Source organism: Canis lupus, chromosome 10, assembly GCF_003254725.2.
Source record: "Canis lupus dingo isolate Sandy chromosome 10, ASM325472v2, whole genome shotgun sequence".
NCBI lineage: Eukaryota > Metazoa > Chordata > Mammalia > Carnivora > Canidae > Canis > Canis lupus.
This window is the reverse complement of record NC_064252.1, coordinates 50403335-50419921: the sequence shown is the minus strand read 5'-3', so window position 1 is coordinate 50419921 and position 16587 is coordinate 50403335. Positions and strand designations below refer to the sequence as shown.

The 16587-nt window shown below is 37.9% G+C and overlaps 1 protein-coding gene across 1 annotated transcript in view; it reads right to left on the bottom strand.

Annotated features, from left to right (window-relative positions):
- MSH2 (mutS homolog 2) overlaps nucleotides 1–16587 on the bottom strand; it is a 76311-nt gene that overhangs the window by 19097 nt on the left and 40627 nt on the right. The window contains exon 8 of the mRNA XM_025466175.3: nucleotides 11488–11597. Within this exon, the coding sequence (XP_025321960.3) occupies nucleotides 11488–11597 (110 nt within the window). The remainder of the gene's footprint in view (nucleotides 1–11487; nucleotides 11598–16587) is intronic.

The window sequence follows — 16587 nt, the reverse complement described above, 5'->3', positions numbered from 1 at the left end:
GGAAGGAAGCCTGACTGGCTCTGTCAGCAGAGCATGCAACTCGATCTCAGGGATAAAAGTTCAAGCCCCACGTTTGGTGTTGAGCCTATTAAAAACAAAAGCACAAAAACCCTACTAAAAAAGAATTATGTAGAAACACACAATAGAGGATAGTCAGTTTTCTTAGACAAGGAGATTTTTAAAAACATAATAATTGGGATTAATATAATTAATCTCTAATTACTCTCCATTTAATCAGGGCACACCTTCTTTACATACCACAGATGAACACACAAGAATAAGGACTAAAATTACAAAAAGTTAGCAAAAAAAGAGACTAAAATATTTATCAATTAACTTGTTTAACTTAAACTGAGATTTCATTATATTAAAATTTAAATTTTTGAATAAACCTAATTTTTAAAAAACAAAAAGATCTGTAAATGTAGCTTTACAAAAATTTAAAAATGGAAAGGTTAACATTTTCTTTTGTAAAGGAACTTGGTTTGCATGTATGAGAAAAATATCAACGTCATTAAATAGGCAAACATAAAAACATAACTCACAGAGAAATTAAGTAGTAAACTAACACAGAAAAATGCTAAAGCTCAACAATAAAAGATATGAATATTTAAGCAACCTTAAGATACTATTCTACAGCTATTTTTTCAAAGGAAAAGAAATCCTACCACCAAATACTAATGAGGCTACAATGAAATTACTATACTCATTCATTTCTGGTGAGAATCTAAGTTGTTATAACCTTAAAAAAAAAAAAAAAAAGGCAGTATGCGAGAAGGTTCAGAGAAATTTGTTACACTCTTTGACACAGCAATTCTACTCCCAGGAATTCAACCTAAGGAATAATGCAACAGATGCAAAACAACACAGGAATAAATAAGATCTCTGCAGATTTATCTGTTCTAGCAAAACCCAAAAATGATAAACATCACAATATCTGCATGATGGTACATCAATAATATTATACTGTTTATTCTAACAGAGAGTGAAGATGATCTAGAAACAAGAGCCAAGACTTATAATTCCAGGGAAAATAATGCTACAGCAGTAGGCTGACACTGCTAAAGCGTTTGCCTCTTCTAGTGAACTTAAGAGAAGTGAGCCCTGTCAAGCTCCTATCCTCACCCCCATCTTCCAGAAGCCTATCGGTCAATCCTGAGAATCCTTGCTAATAATCCCCAATCTAGAAAAGAAAGAAGAACCAGTATCCTTCCATTTCCCAGTCTCAGGAGGGGGAAATACTGTGGTAAAAACATTGCTGAGGAGACTGGAGTGAAACTAGGGAAAGTGAATGACTGGGTCCTGGTGCACTAAAATAAATACTTTAGGGCCACACTCCAAACTGGGTACCCTTCGGCAAGACATCACTCCTCCCTAACAATCTGGGATAGTAAAATATACTACCCAACTCAGTATTCTAACCTAGAACTGAAGTATTCTAACAGGCTTTAGCATACGACCTCTAGTTGTCTGTCCAACAACATCACCTACCTATCACCAGAAACATACACACTCATTACATCAGACTACACACAGAAGATGGAGAAAAAGAAATCCAGGCTTGGAACTCCAAATACGATAATGAAATTAAGAAACAAGATAAAAGAATGAAGAAGAAAAGAAAGTTAATCAGGTCCTAACACTATCATTTAAATATGAATAAACACAACACACTAAAGAAAAAAGAAGAGACACTACTGAATCAAATTACCTCTACTACTGGGGCACATGGGTGGGCTTAGTTGGTTAAGCATCTGTCTTTGGCTCAGCACTCAGGTCAGGATCATGGGGTCCTGGGGTTGAGTCCCCACACTGGGCTCCCTGCTCAGTGGAGAGTCTGCTTCTCCCTCTCCCTCTGCCCCTCCCCCATTTTGACTTCTTTCAAATAAAATTTTTTTTTTTAAGATTTTATTTATTTATGAGAGAGAGAGAGAGAGAGAGAGAGAGAGAGAGAGAAGGCACAGACACAGGCAGAGGGAGAAGCAGGCTTCATGCAGGGAGCCTGACGTGGGACTCGATCCCGGGTCTCCAGGATCAGGCCCTGGACCCAAGGCGGTGCTAAACTGCTGAGCCACCCAGGCTGCCCCTCAAAAAAAATCTTAAAGAAAAAAAAAAAAGTTACCTGTACTACTGTAGTAGAAAGACTTGCTATAATCAAAAGTCACATGAAAGCTAGATTTAAATAATTAAGTAGGAGAAAATAAATAGGGAAGCTACTGGAGATCTTAAAACAAACAAAAAGCACTCCACTACCCTAGAAATAACTAACAGCGTAACAGTTTTTCAAATAAACGTATAGTTGAGTTAGAAAAAACTAGACGTTAGAGCCCCTGCAAAATAGAGAACTGCCAGCATAAAGCCAGGCCAGAAAGACCATTTTCAAAACCCATCTCTAGAGGTACCTAGGTGGCTCAGTACGGTAAGCACTGGACTCTTGGTTTCATTTCCTGTTACAATCTCAGGGTCCTGGGATGATGCAGCCGCGTGTTGGGCTGGCATTGCCCCGCCTGGGCTCCGATCTCAGGGTCCTGGGATGATGCAGCCACGTGTTGGGCTGGCATTGCCCCACCTGGGCTCAGAGGCCCCTAGCGGGCCACACTCAGCGGGAAGCCTCTCCACACTCAGCGGGAAGCCTCTCCCTCTCCCTCTGCCCCACCCCCTCGAGCACTGCTCTTTCTCAAATCAATCAATCCTTAAAAAAAAAAAAAATCTCTTTCAGACTAAGCCCCTAGAAAAGGGAAAGAAAGGGCAGAATTTCCTCCCTGACAAAAACCTGAACTTCACTGGGGTTGAGATTTCAAATGTCTGCCACTTTCGTTGGCAGTGGAAAAAGGCTGTTCACTGTTGCCATTTCTATTATCCCTTCCTTTTAGGGTAATAGAACTGACCATTTTTCACAGGATACAGAACTACTAAGAGCAAAAAATCCATCTCCAGTTTCCCTTGCAGCTAGGTGTAGGGATAGGACTAAATTCTGGTCAACAGAATGTGAGCAGAAAAGAGGTGTACCATTTCCATAATGCATCCTCCTCTTCCCCTTTTATCTTCTCCCACTGGCTGGATTAATGATAAGGTAGTAAGCCAACCTGGACCTTGAAGGCAATACCCTTAGGGATCTGGAGCAACAAAGGAAGAAACAGGTCACAGAGACAGCAGGGTTATCCTGCCAGTCCTTTGCTGCTATGCTCATACTGCTGTGACAGAAAACCATATTCTTGATTAAGCCATCTATCTTTCTTTCTCTTGCTTCCTCCCTCCCTCTCTCCCTCTTTCTTTTTCTTTCTTGCTTGCTTCTGAGCAGGTAAATCTTTGCTCCAATGGTTCAAAAAAACTCCAGGCTGAGAAATTAACTTAAAAAGTGTTCCTTGCTTATGGGGCACCAGGGTGGCTCAGTCAGTTGAGCATCCAGCTCTTCTTGATTTCAGCTCAGGTCATGATCTCAGGCTCCAGGTGGGGCTCTGCGCTCAGCGTAGTCTGCTTGAGATTCTCTCTCTCCCTCCCACTGCTCACACATTTTCACTCTCCCTAAACAAATAAACAGAATCTTAAAGAAAAAAAAAAAAAAAGTTCCTGGCTTACATTGTGAGATACACAGCAAAAGCAAATTTTATCTGGGGGAGAGGAGGATGTATGATCTGCACAGACAGAACCCAGACAGATGCAAATTCATAATCTAAATATATGTAACAGACAAGGAAAGAAGCCACCAACAATAAAAGTCACACACAAAAAAAAAAGTCACAAAAAAAAAAAAACCTCAGCAGAAACAAGGGGTAGATTTAAGCCAAGAAATTGTAGATATGGAATATTAAGTATATTAAAATGTTTGAAGTGATATAATAGAGAATGGAACACACATGAGCAAAGACCACAAGATACAACTTAAAAAAAAACTATGCAGAGTTATAAATGAACCAAAAAACTTTATCAACAAAAATATAATCATTGGGAGAAAAAAAAAACCCTATGGATTGGTTAAACAACGCATCAGAGCTGAAGAGACACTCAGTGAATTGGAACATCTGAAGTGATCACAAAGAGAGCAGCACAAACACATGGCAGAAAAAGAATGTGAAAGTCTAACATATGTCCAACCACAGTTAGGAGAGTGAAGGAACACAGCATTCAAAGAGATAATGACTGATAATTTTCCAGAGTTGATAAAAGACATGACTCCTCTGATTAAGAAAACAGAGCAAATCCAAATAGGAAAAAGAAATCCACTTTTGGACTCAGAGAAGTAAAAGGAATCGGCATCTGGAGCCAGGACTTCTAAACAGGAATAACACAAGTCAAAGGATGGCATACAATACAATCTCATAGTTAACTGAGGAAAAATTACTACCGATTTGGAATTGTACACCCACAAAAAATTCCTTTAAGAACAAGGGTGAAATAGACATTTTCAAATAAACAAAACCTGACTAAACAGACTGCCAATAACAGAACTCCTAAAGAATATTCAGGAAGAAGGAATGAATACCAAAGAAATTGGTAGGCATATGGGCAAATCTAAACTTAACTCTGTATAGAATGGAAATGTAAAGGGGTAAAAAAGAACTAAAATATCAGCCAATAATGAAGAAATGTCACCTGATCACAGATATCCTAAGGTCCTAGTATTTTGGGGGATAAATGAGAAGATATTGAGAGACTTTTGATTTTGATGAGTTATGTATACACATTTTGTAAAAATTTGTGAAAAACTTCCAAACCAGTATGGATGCAATAGGATGGGGAAGGATAAGGCAAGGCAAAATGGAATTTTAAAAACCCAATCAATGTACACAAAATAAAGACAAAATGAATAATGAGGGGAACCAGGAAGAACAGGAATCACAAAGTAATATAGCAGAAATAAATTCAAATTGCCACTTAAAAGATTATCAAAATAAATAAGGGATCCCTGGGTGGCGCAGGGGTTTGGTCCCTGCCTTTGGCCCAGGGCGTGATCCTGGAGACCCGGGATCGAATCCCACATCGGGCTTCCGGTGCATGGAGCCTGCTTCTCCCTCTGCCTGTGTCTCTGCCTCTCTCTCTTTCTCCCTCTGTGACTATCATAAATAAATAAACATTTTAAAAAATAAAAATAAAAAAAATAAAAAAAATAAAATCCAGCTATAAGTTTCGTTACCACAAAAGACTCACAAAGGAAGGTAAAATATACATCATGTAAAAAACTAAATAAAGAACTCTGGGATAGCCCTCTTACTATCAGACAAAAACAAAACAAAACACAGAAAAAACTAAGGCAAAAAGCATTACAAAGGATACTGTCCATAGAGAATGATGAAGGTTCAGTTCAACACAAACTATAGCTCTGTATGTTGAAAATATATAAAGGCATAATGGACTGAACTATATAAAGAAGTCCACATATCTCTCAATAACTCAGTAGATCAAAAATGAGCAAGCCTACAGACATTGTGAACAAAATTAAGCAATACATATAAAGAAAAGTGTAATCTTAAATGCTTACTGAAAATGAAAAGGCTGCAAAAATAGTGAGCATTCAACTAAAGAGGTTAAAAAAAGAAACAACCAAAAATTGATGGGAAAAAATACATAAGAACTGAAATTAACGAAATAAAAAGCAAAGATACAAAAGAGGACTTAAATAGTCGCAAATTGGGCAGCCCCGGTGGCCCAGCAGTTTAGCGCCGCCATCAGCCCGGGATGTGATCCTGGAGACCCGGAATCGAGACCCATGTCAGGCTCCCTGCATGAAGCCTGCTTCTCCCTCTGCCTGTGTCTCTGCCTCTCTCTCTCTCTCACATGAATAAGTAAATAAAATCTTAAAAAAAAAAAAAAGTCACAAATTGACTCCCTAAAAAAACGAACTATGGAAAGGAAGAATTGCTGGGGGAGGCACAAATTAAATTAAAAATAAGCAAGGAATGTATCTGCAAATACAGCAGTATTATAAAAAAAATAATAAGCAATCACTATGAATAACTTGAGGCAAGTGGAAAACTAAGAAGTATATATTCCCTAGAAAAAGGGTCTACTATCAGAATACATATAGAACTCTTACAACTCAACAACAAAAAGACAACCCAATTTTAAGGTGAGCAAAGGATCTGAACAGAAATTTCTCCAAAGATACACAAATAAATGGCCATCAAACATACAAAAAGATGCCCAACATTAGCCACCAGGGTAACATAAATCAAACAATAATGAAATACCACTTCACACCCAAACTAGATTGGCTATTAAGACAAATACCCAAAAAACAAATAGAGTCACCTGGGTGGCTCATCAATCAGTTAAATGGCCAAATCTTGATTTCGTCTCAGTTATGACCTGAGATCCTTGTTGGGTGGGAGTGGGGTGGGGGTGTCTGAGTATTCAGCAGGGGATCTGCTTGAGGACTTCTCTCCCTCTGGACACCTGCCTCCCCCCAACCGGGCTCACAAGATCTAAAATAAGTCTTCAAACAAACAAAAACAAAACAACAAAAAACCACAACAGGAAAGAATAATTATTAGCAACAATGTGAAGAAACTGGAATCCTCCTATATTGCTGGCAGGAATGTTAAATGGTGCAGATACTTTAAAAAACAATTTGGTGATTCCTCAAAAAGTTAAACATAAAATTACCATATGACCCAGCAATTCTATTCCTAAATAAATACTTAAAAGAACTAGAAACAGGTACTCAAATACTTGTATATGACTGTTCATAAAAGCCTTAATCCTAATAGCCAAGAGTTAGAAACAATCTAATGGTCCACCAAAAAAAAGGGGGGGGGGGGCAGCAGAAATAGACCCATAAATACAAAGAACTGATAACTGTCAGAAGGGAGGGGGGTGGGAGATACAGGCTTTCAGTTATGGAATGAATAAATCGCAGGCATGAAAGGTACAGCTTAGGGAATATAGTCAATGGTACCATAATAGCACTGCGGTAAGCATAGCATTACACATGGAGTTGTCCATGTTGTACACCTAAAACTAATGTTAACACAGTGTGTCAACTATACTTCAACCAAAACATAAAAATAAAAAATAGAAAACAAGGATAATTATAAGCAAAAATGTTAACATGTATTTAGAATTAATTCTAAGTGGGAGGACATGAATATTTTTTCCCTTTTTTGATTTTTTAAATTCATTTCCAAGAACAAAAATATTAAAGCATTTATATACTACAGTATCTTTACAGCTTACATATACTCATACAATGATACAGTTGTATTAGGATCATGCAACTATGTCTTTTTAAAAAACTATTTCAATTTATTTTATTTATTTCCATTTTTTCCATCCCAGTCACTACTTTTCCAGTAATAGAGGAAATGCCATTAAGAAGTGTATGTAAAAATTCATATTCAAAGATAAAATGCTCAAATACAGTATAGAAAGATTTTAAAATTTAATATATCTCAATCACCCAATCTAACTGAAAATGTTTATTTTTTGGTGAAAATGCATTGCCTTTATGAACCTTGTCCTGGGGGCAGTATTGATCTACATTTATATATACTTCAGATATAGAAAATCTTTCCATAAGATTTATGGAAAGCAGACACAAAAACACCTGAAGCATTATATACAAAGCTAAGCCTGGGGGCGGGGGGGGGAAACAAACCCAAATTAATCCAACCATTCATGTAAAAAATGACAGTTCCCCTTCATTACATGAGCTCCTAAGTACACAGCTGGAAAACGTGAGTAAAGCTTTCAGAAATCATACACGAAATGATTGCTATCCTCTGAGGTTTGCTCAAAGTAGTTCTGAGTCATGTAATTTAAATGTCTAAATTCATTACAAATATCTACAATGACAGTGAAGGGCTGAATTCACTTTATAACCCAAGGTAAATTTAAAGGCTTGTAACAGAATAAAGAAGCTATTATTAGGCCAACTCCCTAGAGAATCTAGAGCAGGTTTTAACTAGGAATCATATTTATTTAAAAGATAGCATCACACTATAAAATATGAAAGTCTTAGGTTACAGAACAGTATCTTAGTAGACAAGGTTGGTTGTCCACACCACATTTCCCTCCCTCCCCTTCCCAGTAGTGCTCTCATTTTGTGTATCTCCAATAGAGGGATAACCCACCCCTAGTTATCTTAGGCCCGTCATCACATTCTATATCCCTAGCCACAATCACTGCTAAAATGGTTCCATCAAGGCAACTTGCAGGACTCTTCCTTGAAATGTTGCATGAGTTGCTACTGGTAGGTAGCCAACTTAGGTCCGAAAAGGAACCAGCATTTAGTTGAAATTCATATCACAAAGATAGAAAAGATGAAGAAATCAGATCCTCTGGATGGTATCAATAAGCTGCTGGATCAAGCAACTATAAGGTAAAGCCTATTCTATCTGTAGACTTCTCATTTCATGAGCTAGAATGTACTGAGTTTTAATTTATGTGCAAAAGAAAGAGCCCCAACTGATACTGAGCTTAGCCTTCAACAGTCTATGGGGGGTGGTGGTGGTGAGGGTAACCCACAACTCACATCTTATCAACACAGTACTTAATGTTAATGAGGGGGGTCCAGAATATGCCGTAGTAACATAAAATTTATTCCAAGATGAAGTATCTGAGAATAGATCTTGTTTCTAAACTCTCTCATCTCCATAAAAGCAGAGCCTCCCAAAAGAACTCAGCTGTTGTAAATCCCCTCCTCCCAGGGAGTTTCACAATCAAGTAGTAAAAATTATCATATCCTCCATCTATTCTCCAAAGGGCTCATAAATCATTCCTAAAAGTCATGTTTTACCCTAAAGTGCGCTTTCTCTCTCTCCTCCCCAAGCAAGTGCATAAGCCCCAAATTCTTTTTTTTATAAACCCCAAATTCTAACAGCCTCCTTGAATCTTACTTTTCTATGAACTCAAAAATCTGTCTGTTCTCTTGCTAATCTAACAGTTTAACTTAGCATACCTCCAACAATGAACAGAAGAGAGCAGAAAAGTTTTTTCTACCCTACAAAATTAACTACTTAATGTTCTACTTTCAGATTAAGAAATCAAAGTTTGTCATAATCTTGAGGGACAATGAAATTAGGACAAATGACCTCTTCTTTTCCAGTCTATATCCACATAATTGAACAGCTTGCCTTCCTAAAATCTACTCTTTCCAGACACAAAATCCTACAACACTCTAATCCTACAGCATCACTGGAGAATTAACACTGACTACTATTTTACAGTCACAGTATAGTCTAGTTTAACAGATACGTATCAAGTATTTCAGGTCAAAGTAAAAAATCTTAATCCACAATAAGGAAAGTCAATGTAATAGAGCTGGAGGAAACACACTAGGCTGTCAACATTGTTTATCTCAAGAGGGAAGCATGGTCACTTTTGCTTCTATAGTTCTTCATAGCATTTTGTTTCACTTGTTCTAATACTATGTGTTGCCTTTACACGTAGAAAAGCTTTAAATAAAGAAAACACTTTAAAAATGTATATTTTGTGGCACCCCAGAGGCTCAGTGGTTTAGCGCCGCCTTCAGCCCGGGGTGTGATCCTGGAGACCTGGGATAGAGTCCCATGTTGGACTCCCTGCATGGAGCCTGTGTCTCTGCCTCTCTCTCTGTGTTTCTCATGAATAAATAAATAAAATATTTTTTAAAAATTAAAATGAAAATTTATATTCTGGTATTTTAGCATACCATCATTTTGGCTTTTTTGTTGTCCATAGGTATGTATCCAAAGGGCTGATCTATGAGGTCAAAACACCACATGACAGGAGGGAAGGAAGGCAGGAAGGTGGGAAAGGAATAAATCAAAAGGCATAATATGAAGCAAAAGTATCCAACATTTTATCATCCTGCTGCTTTTTGCAATTATCATAGTAATAGCTAATACCCTGTGTATAATGAAAACTGCTTACTGCAGGAGACAGCTTTGTACTAAGAGAAGGAGAGGGAGGAGAGGAGAGGTCCTATTAGGCAGGGCCTCCACATCTACTGGGCAGGCTGTGAATGTGATGACCCAGATAAAAAGGCAGCTGTAAAAAAAAAAAAAAGGGTAGTTGCGGGATCCCTGGGTGGCGCAGCGGTTTGGCGCCTGCCTTTGGCCCAGGGCGCGATCCTGGAGACCCGGGATCGAATCCCACATCGGGCTCCCAGTGCATGGAGCCTGCTTCTCCCTCTGCCTGTGTCTCTGCCTCTCTCTCTCTCTGTCTGTGACTTAAATAAATAAATAATAAATAAAATATTAAAAAAAAAAAAAAAGGGTAGTTGCATAGGGTCTTCAAAAGAAGACGTGTACATTGACAGAAGGACTACAAACTTTAAGAAACTCTTAAAATTTCTCAATTTATACACACCAACTTTTGGCCAGATGATACCCAGTCATTGCCCTAAAGCACAGCACTTGCAGTAAGCTGCAAATTGGTGAAATGAAACAGGATTGCACTCCTAACTTATTAGAAGTAATTTGCTTTATTCGCAAGTAGTTCTCCAAGTATGGTCCCCAGACAAGCAGCATCATTTGGGTACATGTGAGAAATGTAAATTTTCTAGCCCTCCCCCAGATGGAAAGAATCTCATTCTTGGGACAGAGCCCAGGAATCTGTTTCAACAAACCCATCAGACAATTCTGGTAACATGCTTACATTTGAGACCCACAGTATTAAAAGCATGGCAACTTTTAGAAGAATAAAGCTGGCCACAAAGGGCAAAGTCAACTGCAGGATTTCAGCAGAACTAAGCTGAATATGTGACAGCTCATATTTCCTACATAATCATTTTTGACAGGAAATTCAGTGTAAAAAAATTTAAAGATAATGATTTTTAAAGTCACATATTTGAAAAACACTATATTCAATGGCCCCATATTAAATTTGTTCTATAAACAAACTTTAAACAGAGTAAAATTTACCATTTCATACATTTTGCTTTCAAATTCATTTTCATACAAGGATATTTTCAACTATTTCAGAAACTATTCCCACTTTATATTTATATACAAATTACTGCTTAACATTGTTAAAGACCTGAGAATATAGATCTCTTACACCCTATTAAATACTCTTCTCAACTAACAAGAAATTTGGACATCAACAGTATTAGAGTATGGTTAACTTTTTAGTGTATCAACAACTATTTAGGAGATACACACATATTCTAACCTCTTCCCCCAGAGACTTCCCTACATGGAAAATAAACCAAGAAGCTGCCATCTCTTGTGTTCCATATTTACCTTTATCTTCTCTTCTTCAGTGATTACAATTTTCCCTCTCTCTTGAAATTAAAACAAAATTCAGATTTCATGTGAAATCTTTTATTTGGGAGATTTCCTTTAACCAGGCCAGTTATGCCCAACATTTATTTCCTCTGTTAATCCTCTAAACCAACTGTTATTGTTAAGAAAACAACAAACTTTACCCATCACTTAATCTTACATCCACGGTCTCAAAGATGCCTCTCAAAAATAACATTTTAAGTACTAACAAAGAAATTTGAGAAGTCTTCTGACATGCATTTCAAAAATACTTTGCTGCTGAATTCAAGAGTATATTACATACCTGATCCATATCTAGAGTTGTTTCAATCATTTCCTGAAATTTGGAGAAATCAGAACGAAGATCAATAAGAGGAGTGACAAAAACTGCCAACAATAAACCTTGGTGTTTTCCTAAAAGAAAGCAAAAAATAATAAAATAGTTCTATTTTAAAAAATACAAGGCCACACATCATAAAAATTCATCTGAGATAACAGTATTTGATCCAAAAAAACACAAATAGCGCAGCAAGTCTCCAAAGTTACTATTTATTCCCATATTTTAATTCAAATGTTTAGTATTTATTTTATAGAAAAGGAGATCATCTGGCACTCAAAGCTTTGTACTAACAAACACTGCCCCCCCGTCTGTAATCTCCTTCATACAAAGCACTAGAGATGCAGAAACATGATATTAATTACAATTAAATGAATTGTATTTCTTCATAGATTTAATACCCCTCCAAAAGGATTTAATACCCCAAAGTCAAAGTCATTAAAATAAAATGCCTCTAACTTACCTTATATCCCTAATTTGCATTAATAATACAGTATTCCAATTAACAGAGGTTTAATCAAGCCTAGTATTTACACTGGCACTTTACTTTGATGCTATTTAAGAGCACATGCTGAGCAATTATATGAGAAGGAGTAAGTGAAGCAATGGAGTCTATAGTGTGAAATGCCTGACTACAGACCTGGGTGCCAACCCCAACTCTGCTACCTACTGGCTCTGTGATCTGGAGCATGTTACTCTGAGCCCCTTTCCCGTGTCATCAGGAGTAATGACATCAGCTACCCAGAAGAGGAATAAGTGAGATAACTCACATAACACTTAATATACTGCTTGACATTTAACAGGAGCTCAGCTATAGTTACTATGTATTGTTATTGGTTACATTGCAAGGATTTTTTTCCTGATACCTAATTATTCTTTTATAAGAATTGTGAAAGTGATCTCTACCCTACTGCATTGTGCTCCAAAGCAATAGTTCCCAATCTTTTCTAGAAATATTAGCTCTTAATTGAGAAAACGATGAAAAGCTACTATGAAGTCAGCAAAATTATCGTAAGAATTCATGTTTTATTAATCACAACAGCATCTACACATATTTAAAAAAATAGTACATATGTGTGAAACATTATTTAGACAGTCTATAAACAACACTTTGCCCACATAATGTCTGTTGTGCTTCAACGCCTGGTTCTTTATTCTGAGTTAGCTAGCTCAAATGCTATTGGTAAATAGGGGAATGATGGAAGCAAAGCACAGAGGTGGCACTGATTCACAAATGACTTTTTCCTAGCCCATTAATGTTTTGCAGTGATTAAGGGCAAACTTTTGCATAGTCAAGAGTAAACTTAGCACTATTTGAAGACCTCAGACTGGCTTAATGGCCAGTGTACTTATCTACCACTATGCTAAGAAACACAGAAAAGCAGGGTATAGATGAAAAGTACAAAAACATTTGCTGGTGTTTAAAAGAATTTTTTTTTTTAAACTAAATTCTGTATCCCAGTTCAAATCTTTAACTTTTATGAAACTGACCTTTGTTAGAAACAAATACTCTCACAGGGCATCTCAAAGGAGGAACAAGAATCCTAGACTTGAAAAAGCTGCATGCAACCTTGCTGCAGCTCAAGACTCAATAAGCCCCTTCTGAGCTCACCTGCTCCCTATCCTGCAAACTTTAACATTTTGAATTCTTTCCCCTACCTATAACTTATACTGAGCCCCAGCTGCCAATTTCCAACTAGGTTTTTCTTCTCCCAAAATGGTTATGGTTTTTTGAATTAAAAATAATAGCTTTACTGAAATATAATTCACATACCAAACAACACTCCATTTTAAAATGTACAGTCCGGGGATCCCTGGGTGGCTCAGCGGGTTAGCGCCTGTCTTCGGCCCAGGGCATGATCCTGGAGTCCCGGGATCAAGTCCTACATCGGGCTCCCTGCATGAAGCCTGCTACTCCCTCTGCCTATGTCTCTGCCTCTCTCTTTCTATGTGTCTGTCTCTCATGAATAAACAAATAAAATCTTTAAAAAAAAAAAGTACAATCCAATTGTTTTCAGTTTATTTACAGATTTGTGTGACCACCACCACAATAAATTTTAAAACACTATCACTGCCCTCAAAGGGAACCCTATACCCTTAACAGTAACCTACCATCATCCCCCAACCTCCTCCCACTCCTCCAAATCCAGGCAACCTCCAATCCACTCACTCTATCTATAAATTTGCCTACAGTTCACATAAATGGATCACAGGATATTGTCACTGCTTTTTTCACTTAGCATAATGTTTTTTTTTTCTTTTTTAAAGGTTTTATTTATGAATTCATGAGAGACACACAGAGGGAGAAGCAGGCTCCCCGTGGGGAGCCCCATGTGGGACTCGATCCTGGGACCCCAGGATCATGACCTGAGCCCAAGGCAGACGCTCAACCACTGAGCCACCCAGGCGTCCCATAGCATAATGTTTTCAAGGTTCATCCATGTGGCACCATGCATCAGTACTTCATTCCTTTTTATTGACAAATATGTTGCATTATTTAGATATAGATACATTCTATTTATCCATTCATCAAGTGATGAACATCAATTTTTTTTTTTTTTTGGTAAACTCCATTTTTCACTATCACTGCCTAGAAAGCCCTACACAATCTATTCCAGGGTCTTTTTTTTTTTTTAATTTTTTTTTTAAATTTTTATTTATTTATGATAGTCACAGAGAGAGAGAGACAGGCGCAGAGACACAGGCAGAGGGAGAAGCAGGCTCCATGCACCGGGAGCCTGACGTGGGATTCGATCCCGGGTCTCCAGGATCGTGCCCTGGGCCAAAGGCAGGCGCCAAACCGCTGCGCCACCCAGGGATCCCTATTCCAGGGTCTTAACGCAAGGACTACAGAGGCTTAAGTTCAAAGTACTACATAAACACGGAAAAGAAATAAATTCCACCTTCTTTTCTCTATCTTCTCCACCTCTAACTGGAATCTGACATTTCCTTCCATTATTAACGTGCACAATAAACCACAGTAGGACTCCCAGTACCTATGTCTTTGTCATCAAAATCCCAGATCTATTTTCATATCATATTATAGTTTCGAGATAATTTTAAGTATCATTTAAACTTATTAAGTTCAAAACTTAAGACCTTAGAACTTCATTCATGTTATTTAATGCACTAATAAAAGGATTTTTAAATTTTATTTATTCATGAGAAAGAGAGAGAGAGAGAGAGAGAGAGAGAGAGAGAGAAAGAGAGGTGGAGACACAGGCAGAGAGAGAAGCAGGCTCCATGCAGGGAGCCTGACGTGGGACTCGATCCCAGGTCTCCAGGATCATGCCCTAGGCTGAAGGCGGCGCTAAACCGCTGAGCCACCGGGGCTGCCCGGGATTTATTTCTTTATCAAGAGTTTGTTTTATATTTTGATGTGTGTTTCAGTATAATTTCCACAGAACAAAGTTAAAAACTTCAAACAGGCCTCTACTCCTAACATGGCCCTTATTCTCTATCTCATGCCTGACCACTCTAGCTTTCCCTCACTCCATCAGCAAATCAAGCCTTAGGCACTTGCACTAGCTGGTCCACTGGCCTCCCCTCAGATCTTAACAGCTGGTTCCTTCTTGTCATTCAAGTTGCGGAACTGAGATAGCAATCCAGGGAAACCATCCTTGACCAACAGATCTAGTGTCTCCCTGGCCCCAGCCAAGTTACTGTATCGTAGCAACATATTTTCTTTACTGTACTTATTACTACTTGAAATTCTTTTTTTTTTTTTTACTATTGAAATTCTTGTTTATTGATTTGCTTATTGTCTGTCTTCCTCTATCCTTCCACTATCACTGACCCTCCATAAGAACAGAGACATTTGTCACATCTATGTTGTACCTTCTAGAACAATGTCTGGAACAAATTAACTATCTGTAGAATGAATGACTTGTTGAAGGAAAGAAGGGACTGGTGATACAATAGCTGGTCACTAGTTTTGATACACACAACACTCACCTAGCAAGCATACCAAAGATGACACAAGGAATTAATTGCTAGCTTCTTAAGTGCATCAAAATGTGAAATATCAAGTAATCAAATAATTAAATAATTTCTGTAGGAACTTCAGATTCACTGCCAGCCACTAAAAGATTATAACTTAAGTTGCTTACAGCATACACAAAAATAAAGTTGGAATGAATTAAAGACCTAACTGAAACATGAAACCATAAAACTCCTAGAAGAAAACATAGGCAGTAATTTCTTTGACATTGGCTATAGCAACATTTTTCTAGAAAGGTCTCTTAAGGCCAGGGAAACAAAAGCAAAAAATCAACTATTGGGACTACACAAAATAAAAAGCTTTTGCAGTGAAGAAACCAACAGCAAAATAAAATGGCAACCTACTGAATGGGAGAAGATCTTTGCAAACGATATATCCATTAAGGGGTTAATATCCAAAATACGTAAGAACAACATATACTACTCAAGACCAAAAAACCAAACAATTCAATTAAAAATGGGCAGAGGGCTCCTCTCTTCCTCGGCACTGCCTGCAGAGGTGGCAGCCATCTATTGCTGAGCATCATGGCTGTCCTCAGACCTCTGGTGAAGCCCAAGATCGTTAAAAAGAGGACCAAGAAGTTCATCCGGCACCAGTCAGACTGATATATCAAAATTAAGTGCAACTGGCGGAAACCCAAAGGCACTGACAATAGGGTACGCAGAAGATTTTAAGGGCCAGATCTTGATACCCAACATTGGTTACAGGAGCAACAAGAAAACAAAGCACATACTGCCCAGTGGCTTCCAGAAGTTCCTGGTCTACAACAAGGAACTTGAAGTGCTGCTGATGTGCAACAAGTGAGATGGGTCCCACATCTGGGTTCAGGAGTCAGTCTGCATCTGTGAGCATTTTTGGTAGGGATTCTAGACTTCATAGGATGCATTTGGAAGAGTTGTTATTATTCTCTCAGGAGCTTTAAGAATGCTTCTTGGGGACTTGAAATGTTTCCTTTGCTGGAGCTGGGTAAGGGAACTTGTCCTGAAAAGTATAGACACCCAAGACCTGGAAAGAGAAGGACTTTGCCTAACAATAAAAACACTGTGGTAAAATTAATTAATTAATTA